This window comes from Grammomys surdaster, unplaced genomic scaffold (genome assembly GCF_004785775.1).
Source record: "Grammomys surdaster isolate TR1022 unplaced genomic scaffold, NIH_TR_1.0 1036, whole genome shotgun sequence".
In the NCBI taxonomy this organism is placed as follows: Eukaryota; Metazoa; Chordata; class Mammalia; order Rodentia; family Muridae; genus Grammomys; species Grammomys surdaster.
Genome location: NW_021605455.1, coordinates 2,822,804 through 2,839,263, shown reverse-complemented (window position 1 = coordinate 2,839,263; position 16,460 = coordinate 2,822,804). Strand labels below are relative to the sequence as shown.

The 16,460-nt window shown below is 44.4% G+C and overlaps 1 protein-coding gene across 1 annotated transcript in view; it reads right to left on the bottom strand.

The window, feature by feature from the left end:
• Nucleotides 1-254: 254 nt before the first annotated feature.
• The window catches only part of Epg5 (ectopic P-granules autophagy protein 5 homolog), a 97,255-nt gene continuing 81,049 nt past the window's right edge, over nt 255-16,460 (bottom strand). Inside the window, exons 36-44 of the mRNA XM_028783215.1 lie at nt 15,882-16,057; nt 13,816-14,001; nt 13,162-13,371; nt 12,613-12,757; nt 7,231-7,473; nt 5,606-5,822; nt 4,766-4,981; nt 4,517-4,631; nt 255-2,254 (exon numbers count right to left, since the gene is read on the bottom strand). Of these exons, the coding sequence (XP_028639048.1) occupies nt 2,072-2,254; nt 4,517-4,631; nt 4,766-4,981; nt 5,606-5,822; nt 7,231-7,473; nt 12,613-12,757; nt 13,162-13,371; nt 13,816-14,001; nt 15,882-16,057 (1,691 nt within the window). The 3' untranslated portion in view covers nt 255-2,071. The remainder of the gene's footprint in view (nt 2,255-4,516; nt 4,632-4,765; nt 4,982-5,605; nt 5,823-7,230; nt 7,474-12,612; nt 12,758-13,161; nt 13,372-13,815; nt 14,002-15,881; nt 16,058-16,460) is intronic.

Genomic DNA, 16,460 nt, shown 5'->3' with positions numbered 1-16,460 from the left:
GGACTTGCACTCTCAAAGTGAACAATTTTCCTAGCAAAGCCGGGTTTATTTTTCAGCCGCCAGCCGGCCTGTCTGCAGGCAGCCTTCTTTGTTCTGAATTATTATATATTTTTAAAGACTTAGCCCAGTGTTTCTCATAGAATCTGAGGCAAATAACTCTCAGATGTAAAGCAAGGGTGAAAAGGGTGGCACTTTTACTGACCAGTTACAAAGCCAAATAAATTTCAGTCATAAAAATCTATATTAGCCTTCAATTCAGATTCATTAGTTATAATCAAAGGTTGATTTTATTGTTTATACTTTTTACAGATAAAATTTACAAATATTATAAACTTCCAAAATTAATTGATTCTCTAAACTGTACACACTATGATTCAAACATTTCACATTCTAGGATATTGGTAACTTGGTTCTCCCCAGAGAAAGCACACACAGTGTTTCCTGGCCACAGAACCACTGGCGCTCATTCAACTGTCTATAGCTTCTAAAGTTTTCTTCTACTGAAGTGAGGATGACTGACATGGAAAGCAGGGAGAATGAGAAATAACGAAGGCTGAGACAGAGTCCTAGACAATGAGACTGTGCCACTGAATAGTGATGTCCTTATCAATATCCCAAGGCATGTCTACTAGGCAGATTTGTTCTGTCCGATAAAAAGTTCCTGTAAGAGGCAGGCGGATTTCTGAGTTTGAGGCCAGCATGGTCTACAGAGTGAGTTCCAGGACAGCCAGGGCTATATAAGAGAAACACTGTCTCGAAAAACCAAAAAAAAAAAAAAAAGTTCCTGCAAGCTTCCAGATGTGGGGGAGGGACCCCACTAACTGACATCCCATCTTTAGTCAAGGCTCTTGTGGCCACTCATAGATTTTACACAGATATTTCTAGGCCTACAACCATAAAAAAGAGAGACATATTTAAGCTGGACCTGCAAAACCCATTTGGGGCATTTTTGAAAGTATGACTGTATTGACAGAAGTCAAAGTCGAGACAGAACTCAACAGGAAGCGACATGAGCCGGAGATGAGCAGAGCACTGTGCCAGACTGTAACGGGGACTCAGCAGTGACAGACAGAAGGCATGGAGCTACTCACAAAAAGCCAAATTTCTCAAGTTCCCCTGACCCGGCCCCTTCTCTCTGGACACGTGTCCCAGCATGTCCATGAGCTTCATCTGAATCTACCTAAGGAAGAAGTACAAAGTTCCCAGTAGGGCCTGCAGAGAGCTCTGACTCATGACAAGAGCTGGGATTCCACAGAGACAGGGCCAATAAACCACTGTGAACCAGGAGACCCAAAGGGTTCCAGTGTGCTGGCAGCTGTGGCCACAGCATAGCTAGCACAGTGCGCACTGCCACATCATCTCAGACAAGCTCACGTCCAGAGGATGTGTCACCATCTGTGCTGCCCACTGTGCTCAGGGTTAAGTGACATGTCTTCATAGGACTCATTTTCATTCAGCTTCTTTCTTCTGTTTGTTGAGATGCTCTTGATACACACCTCACACTGCCTCACCCTTGTGATCATCCCGCTTCGGCCACCTATGTGCTCAGAGGACAGCCGTGTCCCACCACTCCTGAATTGATCCAGTGTATCATCTCCACTCAAAGAGCAATAACACAGTACTTTAGAGCTGGTGTGTTTCCCACATTTCAGAAATGCAGAATTTTTCCTCCAGAAGAATACAGTGGAGTTCCAAAAGGGGGCTCTTCATGCCTCCCAAAGTGTCAGATCTGGCATAGGAGTCTTGACATTTGAACAAAGCAGGGAGAGAGAAGTGCAGACATACCAAGATCTTTGTCTGTTGTTCTTAGGGAGCTGACAGGCACACTCCCCAAATGTGAGTGGTTCTGTACTCGGGGGAACTTAGTTTCACTGGGAAGAACATTCACACTAAAATGGCCACTGGACAGTAAGAGATAAGTACACCCCAGGACTATCTGATGCCCCCGCAACTGCACCTCAGTCAATCCAGGCAGAACTGAGCTCTGTGGTGAAACTGAGCAAAGGTGCATGCACAGCAGCATGGCTAATGTAAACACAGGCAACACGGTACTCCGAGGGCCTCAGCCTCACTACCGGATGTTGTCCAGATAATGCACTTCTGGATAGAGACGGTTAACAAGAAGGGCCAGGAAGCTTTTCCCGTTCTGAAGGCAGTGGCCGGGATGCCTTATAAACTGGACAGCATGCAGTATATGGTCCTGGTACTCCACATACTGCTTACTCAGCGTCATGGACTCGAGAGCCGTCAGCACCTAGAAGACACGAATGATGGATGAGGCATTTGTCCGGGAATCGCGCCACCTGATGGCCACATGGCAGCACTTGTCATCATTATGTGGTTCCCTGGGAGCCTTGAGAGAAGGGAGCAGTCTGGTAGGCAGTAACACAACCAGGAAGTGGTGGAAGGGACTGCACGCAACGTCCATGACCTCCAAAGCCTTCTCTCTTATATGCTGTTATTTCCCAGCCTTTCCTTGCTAAAAGACACTGCACCAGCCAGGCTAGTGTCCTCCCTGTCCTCCCTAGGGCCATCAGTGGGCTCTTCCCCACCAGATACCAATTCCCTCTCTCAGAGCCCAACAGAAACCACAGACACCAGCTGCATCTCACTAGGGTAGAGCGCACCTGGCTGCTGGGTTTGTTCTTAGGTTACACACCATCACAAAAACAGCGAAATCCTAAACACGGCAGCTAAGTACTGCTTGGAGCAAATGGTAAAGTGGCCGAGTTGGCCAACAACACTCACAAGCCAAGTTCCCCCACAGATAGAGCAGGCCCAAGGGAGACATGTTCCCACAACCCCCGACAACAGAAAAATAAAAGCACTAACTGTATAACTTCCCCTTTTCCCTCCTTCTTTCATTGTAGAACAAAGAGAAACAGTACATGGAGACAAAGCTTGTAACAGTGATCCAAGGAGGTGGGGAGTTGTGTGTGCCAAGTGCCCACTCAATCCCCTGTGGGGTTCAGAAGATGTTCCCTACCTCCTCTCCCCTCAGCTCTGGGAACCCCTAGCATTAAATATATATATGGATTTGCTTGGTTCAGAATAGAAAGAGAAAGACTTTTTCTTTAGTAAGGTAAATAAGCTAAAACCTTAGACATAAATGACCAAGTCAGCCCTAAGCACAACTTAGGGCTGAAAAAAAAAAACTTTTTAAAATAGGCTATTTCCCCCATCTCTGTTTTCTGACTTTTTTGGTGTGGTTGTTTTTTTTTTTTGTTTATTTGTTGTTTTTGTTTTTTATAAATTTAGCCCCTAAATGATCTACTGTAACAGCCGGCCCAAGAAACAGCAGGTGTGCAAGGACACATCAGGAAGCAGTATTTTAACTCCAGCAGAAGAGGTTCCTGATGTTCCAGGTCCTAGGGCCACAGGAGAGCTGGGGTCTCCTCAAATACACAATTTATGAATTCCACTGACTCCCCATCTGCCCACACAAGGCTCACTTGCCCAGCTTTAAGGCATCATGAAGACATCAGGAACTCCAACACTGGTTTGAGACAGGGTCTCTCTATGTAGCCCTAGCTGTCCTCAAACACTATGGCAACCAGGCTGGCCTTGAACTCAGAGACCTTCCTGCCTCTGCTCCAGAGTGCTGGGATCAGAGGTGTGTGCCACAACACCTAGCTTTTGATCCTCACATGCCCTGAGCTCTTGCCAAATATAGACATCCTGCAGAGTGGGAAATGGGGAGCAGCCTGGAAGTAGACCGGCCATGTGAACACTAGACCTAACACCTCCTACTGTGTGTACTGGGACAGATTACCTAGTGCCCCCCTTCTCTCTCTCCCCTCACCTCCCTGTCTCTCTCTCTCTCTCTCTCCCTGTCTCTCCCCCTCTCTCCCTCTCCTTTTCTGTCTCCCTCTCTCTCCCTCTCTCCCCCCTCTCTCCCTCTGTCTCTCCCTCTCCCATTTTCTCCTCACCACTCTATGCTCCGAGGCTGTTAGGAGGATGGAGTGAGTAAAGTTAACTCTCTAAAGTTAAAAGAGCCCAGCACGAGCCATCTCAAGGACGGCAACCACTCTCACTGTTTCAAGGATGCCTGTCCACTGGGTCAGCCAGCTAGTGAGGTGAACACAAGTTACAGGAAGCAGACCAGGGACCTGTAGCCTGCCATATGTTCAGTGTATACTGTAACTTCTAATAGCTACCATTTGGCTGGTTACTCAAGCACCCGTCTGCAGCGGCCACTCTGCAGTCTTGTGGAACAGGGACTACTGCTTTGGTTCCACAGGAAATCAGCCAACTGCCATTCCCATCAAGTGAGCCATCTTCTGTGCAGTGCCAGTCCTGGTATCGGGAAGCTCACTTATCACATCCTCTAGCACCAAACCCTAGACCAACTTGCCCAGGCCCTGCCTCTTCCTTGCTCTAGGCTTGTACCTAAGAAAACTCAGTTTAAGATCTGAGCCAAACACACCAAGGGAACCAGCCCAGTGCTACTGCAGCGGCCCAGGCCCCACCCCTTTCTAAGGAGGTGCACCTCCAACTTTAAGGCTTGGTTACTGACCTGCTGAGCTTTTGGAGTCAGATGTAACTCAGAGCTGGGCTTCAGACGAATCTGGTCTTCTGCAGGCACCTGAACTGACAGGAAGGCAGCCATGCTTCGGGCGACCACTCGGAACCTTGGAGTTAACAAAAGGTCAGAGGTGAAAGGCTACCAAGGAGAGCATTGTAAAGTACAAACCCTCTGTCTTACTCTACCCCAGCACTGCACCTCTGTCAGTGACCTCTAGTGTCAGAGCCCCAGCTTCCTCACCTGTTAGACAAAGGTGATTTCCGGCCCAACCCAATTGCCCCCAGAATCCCAGAGCTGAGCCTCTCCTCGGCCATAAGGCTCTGCCTGCTCTGCAGCACGAGCAGGATCCGGATGATTGACTCTGTCAGGACTGAGTCGTTCTGCTCCAACTGAATCAGAGACAGCTGCAGGATTTGATGCCACCATAGAAACAGCTTTGCCTCCTCCTGTGCAGAGCTGGGGAGGGAGGAGTCAAAGAAATAAAATATAAGAATTTTCCCACTCATTTAACAGAAACTCACATTTGAGTGTTAAAGAAGGGAGATATTTATTACTGTAAATCATACGCCTGGGCCAAGGGGATGCTCGCCTGACAACCTGAGCTTGAGTCTCGGGACCCACATGGTGGAAGCAGAGAAAAGACAAATTATCCTGCTGCTACACAGACACACCATGGTTCACAGAGACCCACAAGTGTGTACACATACATACATAAATGAAAGCAAAATTTAAAAAATTAAAATTTAAAAAGAAATGAAACCAAGGCTAACCTGTCACAAACTGTTACTAAAGCGACAGTGTGGTGAGAGCTACCGTTCACTGAACACTTGCATGCCACACACTGGGCTACATGGCCTGTCACTAGATCCTTTACTTACAAGAACACTGAAGGCTGGTGCCTCAAAACACTTGTGTGAGGACATAAAAAGTCTGCTCAGAAAACAAGTTCAGCAAGCTGAGTCTTTCCCAAGCACCAGCTCCTGCCCCGGCTGACTTTCTCGAGCCCCTGAGCTCTGTACCTAACGTGAGAATGCGCACGGTCACTAAGACAGTTTGGGAGCAGCCAGTGGGCACGCACACCTTGGGGACAGCTGTTCCAGCCACTTGCTGAGGATGAGAAGCATTTTCATCTCGTTCTTCACAGTCTGCTCACTGTTTAGACACTGAAGCAGGTAGACATAGAGAGTCAAACAACTACCAAGGGCTAAACACTCCTCCAGAAACTCTTGCATGGTGAGCTCGGGAACTTGAAGGGATACCAGAATGGGGCCCCATCCTAAATTCTGATCGAGGGAACCTAGGAAAAGAAGGCCAAAGGGAAATATCAAGATATACTCATGTGCACACGAATCCTAATAACTGCTATCATGTTAGCCTCATGTAAGACACTGTTTCTCCAGTTTGCCTAGAGGCCAGGAAAGTTCCAGGTGAAGCTTCCACCAGAAAGACAGATGCTACTCTATTAGAGAAGGGTCACAAGACTTCAGAACTGAGGACTGTGTTTCTCTGAACCACCTTTCTCTTTATGTGGTGACCGTTAGCACCTACAGAGCACCACAGAGTTTTAACTTTAATCAACGCTTAGACTTTCCTAACAGATCAGTCCAGGCTCACACAGGCGTTTCTACTTACTAAAGCACACCTCACTTGCTAGTGGACACCATCTTGATTTTTAGTAACACAAATCAACTTGAATCATGAGTGCTATCCTGAAGGTTCCCAGCCTTTGGGAGCAGTGAAGGTAGGTAGGCACACGGTGATGTGCAGAGCACCTCCACAGTAGGCAGGGCAGACAGCCGGTTACGGGCACGTCCATCTGAATATCAGACTTGAGAAGGGCTGTTCTGAACAGTTTTTAATCACCATCTCCAGAGGCTGGAGGTGGAAATAGGAACAATAAAAGGATGAGGATCAGGAAAAAGTGATCCTTTTATGATAGCTTTAAAAGTATGACAAGAGGCCTGGCAAGATGGCTCAGTGGTTAAGAACACTGGCTGTTCTTCTAGAGGACCTGGGTTCAATTCCAAGCACCACAGGGCAGCTCACAATTATCTGTAATTCCAGCTCCAAGCCATCCAGTTCCCTCTTCTGGCCTATGTGGCACTAGGCACAGATGTGTTATACATTAAGATAGGCACGTAAAACACTAATATATAGAAAATATGAATAAATAAATCTGACTAAAAAGCATGGCAAGGAGAAATAAAAAGATCTACATAAAAATTCCTTTCGCCAAAAGTGATAAGAAAAAAAGAAATTACTATCAATAGTATATGAATTCTAATTTACATTATTTGTTTTAAAAACTGACTTTGCTATCATAATATAGTTGGTCTGATATTCTGAAAATGTAAAAAACAAATTAGAATTTTTCTACCTTGAAATATGTAACTGAACCCAAAAGACATGGGCCACATGTTCTGATGTGGACTAGCTCTTTATAGAAAAAAATCTATTTCAATCACATATATAATATATATAACTATATGTGTATGTATGCAGGTGTGTATGATGTGTGTTTGTGTGTCTATGCATGTGTGTATGTATATGTATGCATATGTATATGTGTGCATGTGTGTATGTATACATGTGTACATGTGCACAACAGTATCCCATCTCTTTCGGAAGTGAAATGGTGTCCCTGATGACAGGTCTTGACTTCCTGGAAATGGCCAATGTAACGAGAGCAGATGATGTCCTCTTACTTTCCTTGAAGTAGGCCGTGATGCAGGCTTCTGTGATCTCCGCCATGTGTCGGACCGACGCCAGGCTTTGGCAGGCTGCTGTTAAAAGGGGCAGCACTACCAACCCATGCACTCTTTGACTAATCCAGGTCCGAATACTGACACCAAGGAATTCTGCTGTTGGTACAGCTGCGTTGTTCATCATCATCAGGACTTCCATAAAAAAGCTGCTGAGGGCCATGTGGCGGGTCTGGCTGTCCATGTCTAAAGGCAAAGGCAGACACACACTCAGATCTCTGGGACAGAGACAGGGACAGGAAAGTGGCCATGAGAACAACAGTTCTAGCCGGGCGGTAGTGGTGCACACCTTTAATCCCAGCACTTGGGAGGCAGAGACAGGCATATTTCTAAGTTCAAGGCCAGCCTGGTCCACAGAGTGAGCTCCAGGACAGACAGGGCTACACAGAGAAACCCTGTCTTGGAAAAAAAAAAAGAGAGAGGGAGAGAGAGAGAGAGAACAACAGTTCTTAGCTGCTCTCCAGAGTCTTAACACTCCTAGGTGTGACTACAAAGGACCAGCAGGAAGGGCCTGATGACGCCTGGAGTTTATGGATAGGATGCGACACATAAACACACTGTTAAGAGAAAATCACTGAATAAAGTATGTGAGAGAACAACACCTTAGTGAGGAGACATAGGGTTTCTTCTTACAGCCCCTCTCCATTCCTTTCTGACACCCACCAGCCCACAGAACCACTCTCACCACAAGGGGCCCCTAGTGGCCACAATGGGCTGTGACTCATGTAAGCTCTCCTTGTTACTCTTCCTGTCCTCTAGTCAGTTTTTCCAGACTTCCTCTTAGGTCTGCTGCAACCTGTCAGTAGGAGCCCCCTCCTCCCATCCCACCTCCATCTCCTTTGGATTCTACCTCTTGGTACAGACCGTGGTCCTTCAGCTCTTTCCTGCTTTCCTTCTCTTCTAGCCCAGCTCCATTGTTTTGTGACACCACTGACTCACAGGAATTCTATCAGGGACCCCACAGTCATCACACTTGGCTGAGATCCTGAGTGGGCAATGGTAACCAAAGAACAAAACACATACCCAACAAAGAGAAGACCAGCTAGCCACACCAACAAACACTTCACGCACCTTAACTTCAGATCCCTAGATCGCAGCACAAAACACAAATATGAAGAGCCAAGATAATAGTTATCCTCCAGAAGCCAACAACCCTACTGCAACAGAGCCTGAAAAAAAAGCAATTTAGCTGAAGCATAGGACAAGAACTCCAAAATAGCCATTATGAATATGTTCAAGAGCCTCAAAGAGGAAATAAATCAATTCTTTAATGAAGACTGAGAACATAGAACAGTTGACTGGAATAATGAAAACAATCCACAGTGAGATAGCAGAATTTAACAAAGAAACAGAGTCACCAAGAGACCACGAACTATAATAAAACGGCAAGTGAAACGCTCAGGATGTCAGACAAAGATCTCAGAGGGAAGCCTCAGCAACAGGTTAAAGACATGAAGAGAGAATTGCAGGTCTTGAAGAAATGGATAGCTCTATCAAAGAAAACACTAAATCTAAAAAAAAAGAAAAAAGTCCAGGAAATCTGGGCCACTATGAAAATACCAAACCTGTGAATAATAAATATAGAGGAATAAGAAAAAAAAAACTGAGGTAAAAGGCTCAGAAAATATTATCAAAATTATAGAACAAAATTTCCCTAAAGAGATTTCCTATCAAGGTACAAGAAGCCTATAGAACACCCAGTGGAACCAGAAAAAAAGATGGCCATGACACATTATAATCAAAACACTAACTGCACAGAATGGAAAAGATCAAACCATACAGAAAGGAGGAACAGTAGTAAATACCTGACTTCTCAATGTGAGGCATCAGAGGAGGAAGGTAACCACCAACCCAGATATAAACTGTTGAGGTTTTGTCTTTTGCTATACACTGTAATACTAAGTGCAGCCCCCCCACCCCCACCCAGACCTGGTTGCCCCAGATTGTCTGCATGTAGAACCAAGTGGCTAACGCTATATGACCTTGCTCCCAAGTTATTTCTGATTTGTAAATAAAGATGCCTACAGCCTATAGCTGGGCAAAATTGAGATAGGCAGGGCTTGGTGTTCTCGGCCTAGGGGTTAGAGGAGATCATGATGAGAGGGAGAAGAAGGTGAGGAGGAAGAGAGAGACATGGGTTAGGACTCAAGAAAGCATGGTTCTGAGGGTTGGTCAATTGGAGTTAAGAGCAACCCAGATAAAACATAGTAAGTAATAACTCAGGGTTATAGATAGGAAATAGATCTTAAAAGAATAGAGGGTAGATTATCTGCCCAGCTCTAATGCTGTAATGCTGATTAAGGTTTATTGTAAATATAAAGGCTGTGTGTGTGTGTGTGTGTGTGTGTGTGTGTGTGTGTGTGTATTTATCTGGGAACTAAATGGTCAAAGGAGGGGTAGAAACCCCAAATTTCCACAACAACAAGCCCTGTACCTACAACAATGACCAACTCACAAGATATTCTGGAGCAATAGTGACACAAATGTTATAGGAGTAAGCAACCATATCTTTCCTTTTTCGATTTAAGGCTCACTCATGGAACTCATACCTTACACTGCTTAAGTAGCCAAGAACTTGAAACTAGATAGATCTGCTAAAGTAACCTAGCAATAAAATGACTGCTGATGACATACTGATACACCCACAGATCATTGTATGTTTCAACCCTCATCAGAGAAGCTTCCTCTTGCAGTAGATGGTAATTAACAAAGAGATCCACAAGTGGACCATGTGCAGAGAGTGACTAACTTTGAAGCAGTCAGTCCAGAATGGGGTGTCTTCATCAAAGGCCTCTCCTCAAGGCCTGGGGATTTATACAGCAGAGGAGGTGGAAAGTCTGTAAGAGCCAGAGACTGGAGATGACTCCAAGGCAGCAGTGTCAGACAGACACAGCAGGACTGATGCACACATGATCTCAAAAAGACTGTCAGCTCACCTAGGACCTGAACAGCTTCAAGCTAGATGAGGTCCCAGCACTGAGAGGAAGCAGCACAGGGGCCCTACCCCTAACCCAGAAGCTATTTGCAACTGATACCTGCTAGCAAGAGAAAATGAATTTCTTCAGTGGAGTGCCCCAGGTATAACAACTACACTGCAGGGCAGGCCCCATATCGAGGAACAGTTGGCCAACCCCAAATGAACTTCATGGGCTTTCACAGTGAGTTGTTTGTTTGTTTGTTTGTTTGTTTGTTTCATTTTGGTTTGTTAGGCATTTTCTATTTTACTGGTTTATTTGTTTTGATTTTTGGTTTGAAGATTTTTATTTTTCATTTTCACAGAAAGAACATAATGTTGGGTAAGTAGGTGGTGGGGAGGATCTGGGAGGAGTTGGAAAAGGGAACAAAACATGATCAAAACATATAACTTTTTTTTAATTAAAATAAGACACATTGAGATGGTATAAAAAGAAACTTACCTATCAGAACATGAATAACTAGTCTGTATATTCCAACCTTTGCTCATAGAAAAAATAAAACATGTGACTCTTAGATGTCAGGCATGTGGTGAACACCAGAGCTCCCACCTCCACCCTCACTCCCATCATGCTCCATGTTTTGTGGTAATTTACACAAAATAAGGATTACTTGAAGTTAAGTATAAAAGTAAGGAAATCTCCCTTTTAAAGTTCCTAATAACCACAGTTTTATCTCCTTAGTTTCAAAACAGCAGACGGTCTGACAATCCCAGTGGGCCTTTTAAAAGAAGAGGTGAAAAGAGACACACGCACAAGAAAACAGAAAGGCTTTGTTTCATTTCACTGACCAGAGGTCTCAGGAGTGGAGAAGATCACTTTCAAAACAGAAAATGTGTCTCACTGACTGAACAAGCACGCTTTTTGCTAATTATTTTTAGCTATCTTGAATAAGGTAAATTTCTGTAATAGACAGAACTGAGGCGTGCTTACTTCTCATGACAGGACTTGGGTTTTATGTCTGTGAGACTGGTAATAGCTCTGAAGTACTACCCATTGACGCAAATTCACATGGACAGTTGAAATGGACCCTAACCTGATGTTACTGGGAAAAATTATTTCAAGTCAAAACTTTAAAACAAACACAAAGAAACACACTTGAGAGTGATAACCACTGCATATGTTTTTCATGCATTTCTGAGCATAAATATTCTTGATAATAAAAGCCTCACTTCAGTTTCAAATGAATGGCAGTAACAATTTTGATTCACGATGAACCTTCTTAGAGACAGATCCAAGCCTGCCTCAGCCTTCCTACTCAGGACCAAGGCCAACAGACAACCTCCCACAAGCCACACATGACTATTCATGCCAACTCTCCAGCACACCCTCGCCAGGCTTGACTCCATTACTCTTCCAGGTCTCTCCAGCACACCCTTCCTAGGTAGAGCGTTACTAGTCCTGTCTTCACGGTCACCCGTGACCAACCCTAGCTTCCACAGTGCTTACTGACTTGTCTTTTCCTTTTGGTTTTCTTAGTGTATACTATCTCACATGAACTCTTCAAGATCAACAGCATCAGCTCACACTCGCCCATCTTCACACAGGAGCAGGCCTTGGGCTTCCATGTGCTTACACAGGCTCTCCCTAGGCTACCACGGCAGGCAGGTCCTGGGTTTTGATGGTTCTTCTCTCAACCTTCTAATGCTGCAACCCTATAACACAGTTCCTCATGCTGTGCTGACCCCAACCATAAAATTATTTCATTGCCACTTCATAACTGTCATTTTGCTACTGTTATCAATCGTACTATAAATATCTGGTATGCATTATGTCTGATATGCGTTCTCTGTGAGAGGGTTACTCCACAGGTTGGGAGCGGCTGTTGTAGCCCCTCCTGGCACCCCATCCACTTTCATCAGGTCTCTCTCATTCTTCATTTCTAGACTCAAACTTCCTTATCTTTTCACCATCCTACCAAAAATTATAAATTTGGGATTTTTTAAAATTTATTTTATTGAGCATTCTTGGATACTTTTAGTAGAAATAGCTGGCAGGCTGTCTACCCCACTCACCGGCTAGTGACGAAGTATTCCATATTAAAGGTCTTAACAAGCCAGCAGGTGACTCTGAATTCCTACATGACAGCTGATGCAGATCTCCTGTTACCTCATCATTTCATGTGTTCATGCAGCTTTAGCCTCAGCCCAGGTCACTTCCCATGCACACCTGCCAACATCAACCTCTCTCCAACTTTAACCCTGCTGCCTGGCCCCAGGGCTGGTCCTGCTGTCCAGATCACTGACTGTCTGGATCAAGATTAAGTGGCCTTGACCATCTTCCTCAGCTCGCAGAATCTACTACAGAAAGAACCACTGTCTGCATGAGTATACGGTTTCCACTGGTCACTTACCGGGTGGGTTAAAGATGATGATGTCATCCAAAAGCTTAGCTATTTCTTGCTCTAGTGCTGGGGAAGTGACTTTTCCATTCTGTTCCAGGGCACTGAGAAACTGAACCATCTGATGAGTGAAAGCTTGGCATTTTGGAACGATGTCCTGACAAAGAAAAGGGGGGGGGGGAGAACCAGTCAAATGAATCTGAGCAGGAAATGCTGGCTGAATAGTCCCAAGGAGCACAGCATGGCACTTGGGGAGTACACAGGACCTCTACTAGATGGCCCAAAAGATGTGTCTGTGGCTATGCCACTCTGCAGGCTGACATTCTGATTTTAGAGCTCACCAACTGCTGTTTCCAACCCCTCTGACCTCTGGTCAACCTAGGTCATTGCAATTAAATGAAAAGTCAAACAAAGGACCTAGGAGGCTGTGAGCACACAGCAGCACACACCCCAGCTCTCTCTGCTGAGGAAGTCACAAGAGTCATGGCTAACCATACTTGTGCATATCTGACTTCTGATCCTAAATAACGCCCCAACTTTTAAACGACTTTTCCAACTTACAATATGCTTCTGACTGTCAGCAGGAACAGAAAGTCCTGCAGACACTTTTAACAGCTTCACTGTCAGTTCAGCGGAGCAGTCATTTGCCAGGATGACGGATGGTGGGTAATGACTGCTGAAATAACCCAGCACGCTCTGGTATGACACGAGATCCACAAGATGCCACGAGAGTGAGCTTGTCTGTCCAAGGAGACTCAGTAAAGGTGAATCCTGAAAATGGAAGACAAGTTGTTTTAAATTCATTTTCCTGAAAATACATGTCTCTAGTTATTCTGTGGGTAAAAACAGCTTATAGTAAGAACAAAAAAAGGAACCAAGGAAGTAGGTTCTCAAGTTAGCATCAAGGGAAAGCAACAGTCAAGGTCATGGCAAAGGTATGTTAAGATCTACAAGAATTCAGAGGAACTCTGGTGGTATACAGCAATACTGACTTCAAGAAAAACACAGCAGGCAGACTAAACTAAAAGTTAATACATCATTCTCATTCAGTGAGGTTCTCTTTGGTATTTAGAACTAGACTGTGCACTATCCAGGAAATCAAGTATGCAGGTGAAGGTGCAGCCCATATGCCGAGTTAGGGAAACATCTGAAAACACCATCAGGAGAAAATGACATGCTAAGAAGCCAAAGCTCATCCCAGACGCCTAGACTTACTGTCTCGTCGACTAGCTGAGTTTCCTTTGCTAGTAAAATCATCATGAAAAGGAGGCAGACAACCATGCTCTGGGTTTCAGGAAGGGGGCTGGGATTCCAGGCATCAGACAACACACTAACCCAGTTGACTCTGCAAAGTACAGACCCCAAAAACAAGAAACAACTCTTGGGGCTTCCACGTTCCACCTGAAGTGAACAAAAAACATTAACTTAGTTGTTTAATATATCTTGAAAATGGAAACAATGATTTATTATTATGGGAAGTATTTCCCATTTTTACAAATTTTTATACATATTTTTAAAAGACCACATTTCCTCAAATGGTAAATATTCACTGATAATCTCACCTTACACAAACTGGATTTAAGGGTCAGAACCTCCTCTCTGGGCAAGTATACATGTGCACTCTTGAGCCTGCATATTTGTACGTCACTCCCTACCTTAGAATTCTAAACAGAAGAGTGACCTTCCCTGTCCCTGTCCCAGAGCTCTGGGGAGCTGGAACAGGAGGGAAACAGAGCTTCACTAGTCGGCAGGTTTCAGATCTCAGAACCACCGCTGGTACACCGAGAGCTGCTGACTTACTTCCCAGGTATGTACTGGAACAGGAATGTGCAAGTTCCCTTCTGATGTTCATAATGTGGTCCCCGAGACCACACTTAGGGAATTTCCACACTGGGGTATATGATATTAATATGAACTTCCAACATGATGCTCCACATGACTGGTCTTTAAAATCTAATGCCTAAACTCTAGTCAGAGGTCTTCTTGGGGGTGTACTATAAGTCCATAATCAATCTGAAAGTCTTACTTTATAGTCTACTTGAGTAGTTCTCATTTGTTTATCTTAATAAAAATAGTGCTATAAATTTCTCTTTAAGGATTAATATTAAGAGCTCCTCCATACTACTTATAAAATGATGATGAGACTAGAGTCTGGTGCTGACTCACATCTGCTCCCTCCTGGAAGACAACTCTTTATCCTTTATAATCCGTTCTCCAACCTTGCAACTCAGAAGACTCCCAGCTTCTGGGCAGGTCACAGCTATCTAATCCTTAGAGTAAAACTCCTAGAGACAGACTCTACATCACTCCTTGACAGACTAACCACAGTTTAATTGGTCTTCTACAGCAGCCCTCTCAGTTAAAATGCTGCCTTACAGGTCATTAAGCCAAGGTTCTCTCATGTTCACGATTGATGACTAAGTATGTACTCAGGGCCTGCGCCTCAGCTACTCAACAGGATCAGCTTCCTTGGTGCTCGGCTATAGAAGAGTGGCTGCCAAGAGCAGTACTAGGTAGGGCTTCAAAAGAAATGCAGGAAGGCTCCAGTACATTTTACTAATCACTGTAAATAACTGTGTCTTAGTAGTCATCATAAATAATTACAGATCTGTATCAACTAAAGCCCTGACATGACTCAACAGTAATAAGCATGACATTAAGGAGAAAGCACAAACCAACTGATGAGTCATGAGCAGGAGTGAAATGACCGGGCAAGCCACAATCCCTCAGGTTTCCAAAGGAAAGGAGGGCACCAGCTCCTGCCTGCTGCTGAAGGCACCTGAGGCCCTGGCAACCGTGGCCTTCTATTGCAAAGGTTCACACACACATTTCTTGACCTTTCCTTCAGATTATTCTAGGTCCTTCTTTGATCATGATGTGTCATTGATTGCCACAATGATTTCATCTCTTATAATCTAATTCTTCAGTTGTATAACTGCTGAAATCAACTTGGAGTTTGAGTACAGATTCACATTTTCTGTCATACAACATTTACTAGTGGTTCTAACAATATTACCCTAGAAAACTAACCACTAACCAGAACTGAGCAAGTCTCAGTCGGCAAGCCAGGGACTCACACAATGTTATTTCTAAAGCTAGAGGATGACAACACAGCAAAGCCAAAGTCTTTCTCTGGGTTTTAAAACCAGCTTAACAGATGTCCTCAATCATCCATCAACACAGCAACAGAATGTCCACAGGCTGCTGCTTTCCACAATGTGTATCAGAATGTGACACAAAGTGTGCCCACACTGAAGAGGAGACACCACCAAGGGTCGAACCTTGAAGAAAGCCTCCATGAGCCTCTGGTCAGGGTGCAGATCCTTCCACTCCAGCTTCTGGTATGCACTATGAAAGGCATAGAGAATGAACTCTGGCATCTTGGGTGCTGTGCAGGCTTCACAGTAATGCAGCAGGTGCAACTGCAGGGCTCCTTCATCACCTGGCAACAGCTTGTCTAGAATTTAAAAAAAAAAATATATAGCTCAAGGTATTTGGTTCTTTAAAAAAAGGAAACAGAAGAAAAAGAAATGCTAACACATGAACTTAAAAGTCGAAGATTCTCAAAGTGATTGGCATTTTTCTTCAAAACTTCTAAATAGCTTTTAACCAAAGCACACATCTACAGCATGTTGCCCTCTTGTGTATAAACACACATCTATAGTATGTTGCCCTCTCATGTATAAACACACATCTATAGCATGCTGCCCTCTTGTGTATAAACACACATCTATAGCATGTTGCCCTCTCATGTATAAACACACATCTATAGCATGCTGCCTTCTCATGTATAAACACACATCTATAGCATGCTGCCCTCTCATGTATAAACACACATCTATAGCATGTTGCCCTCTCAT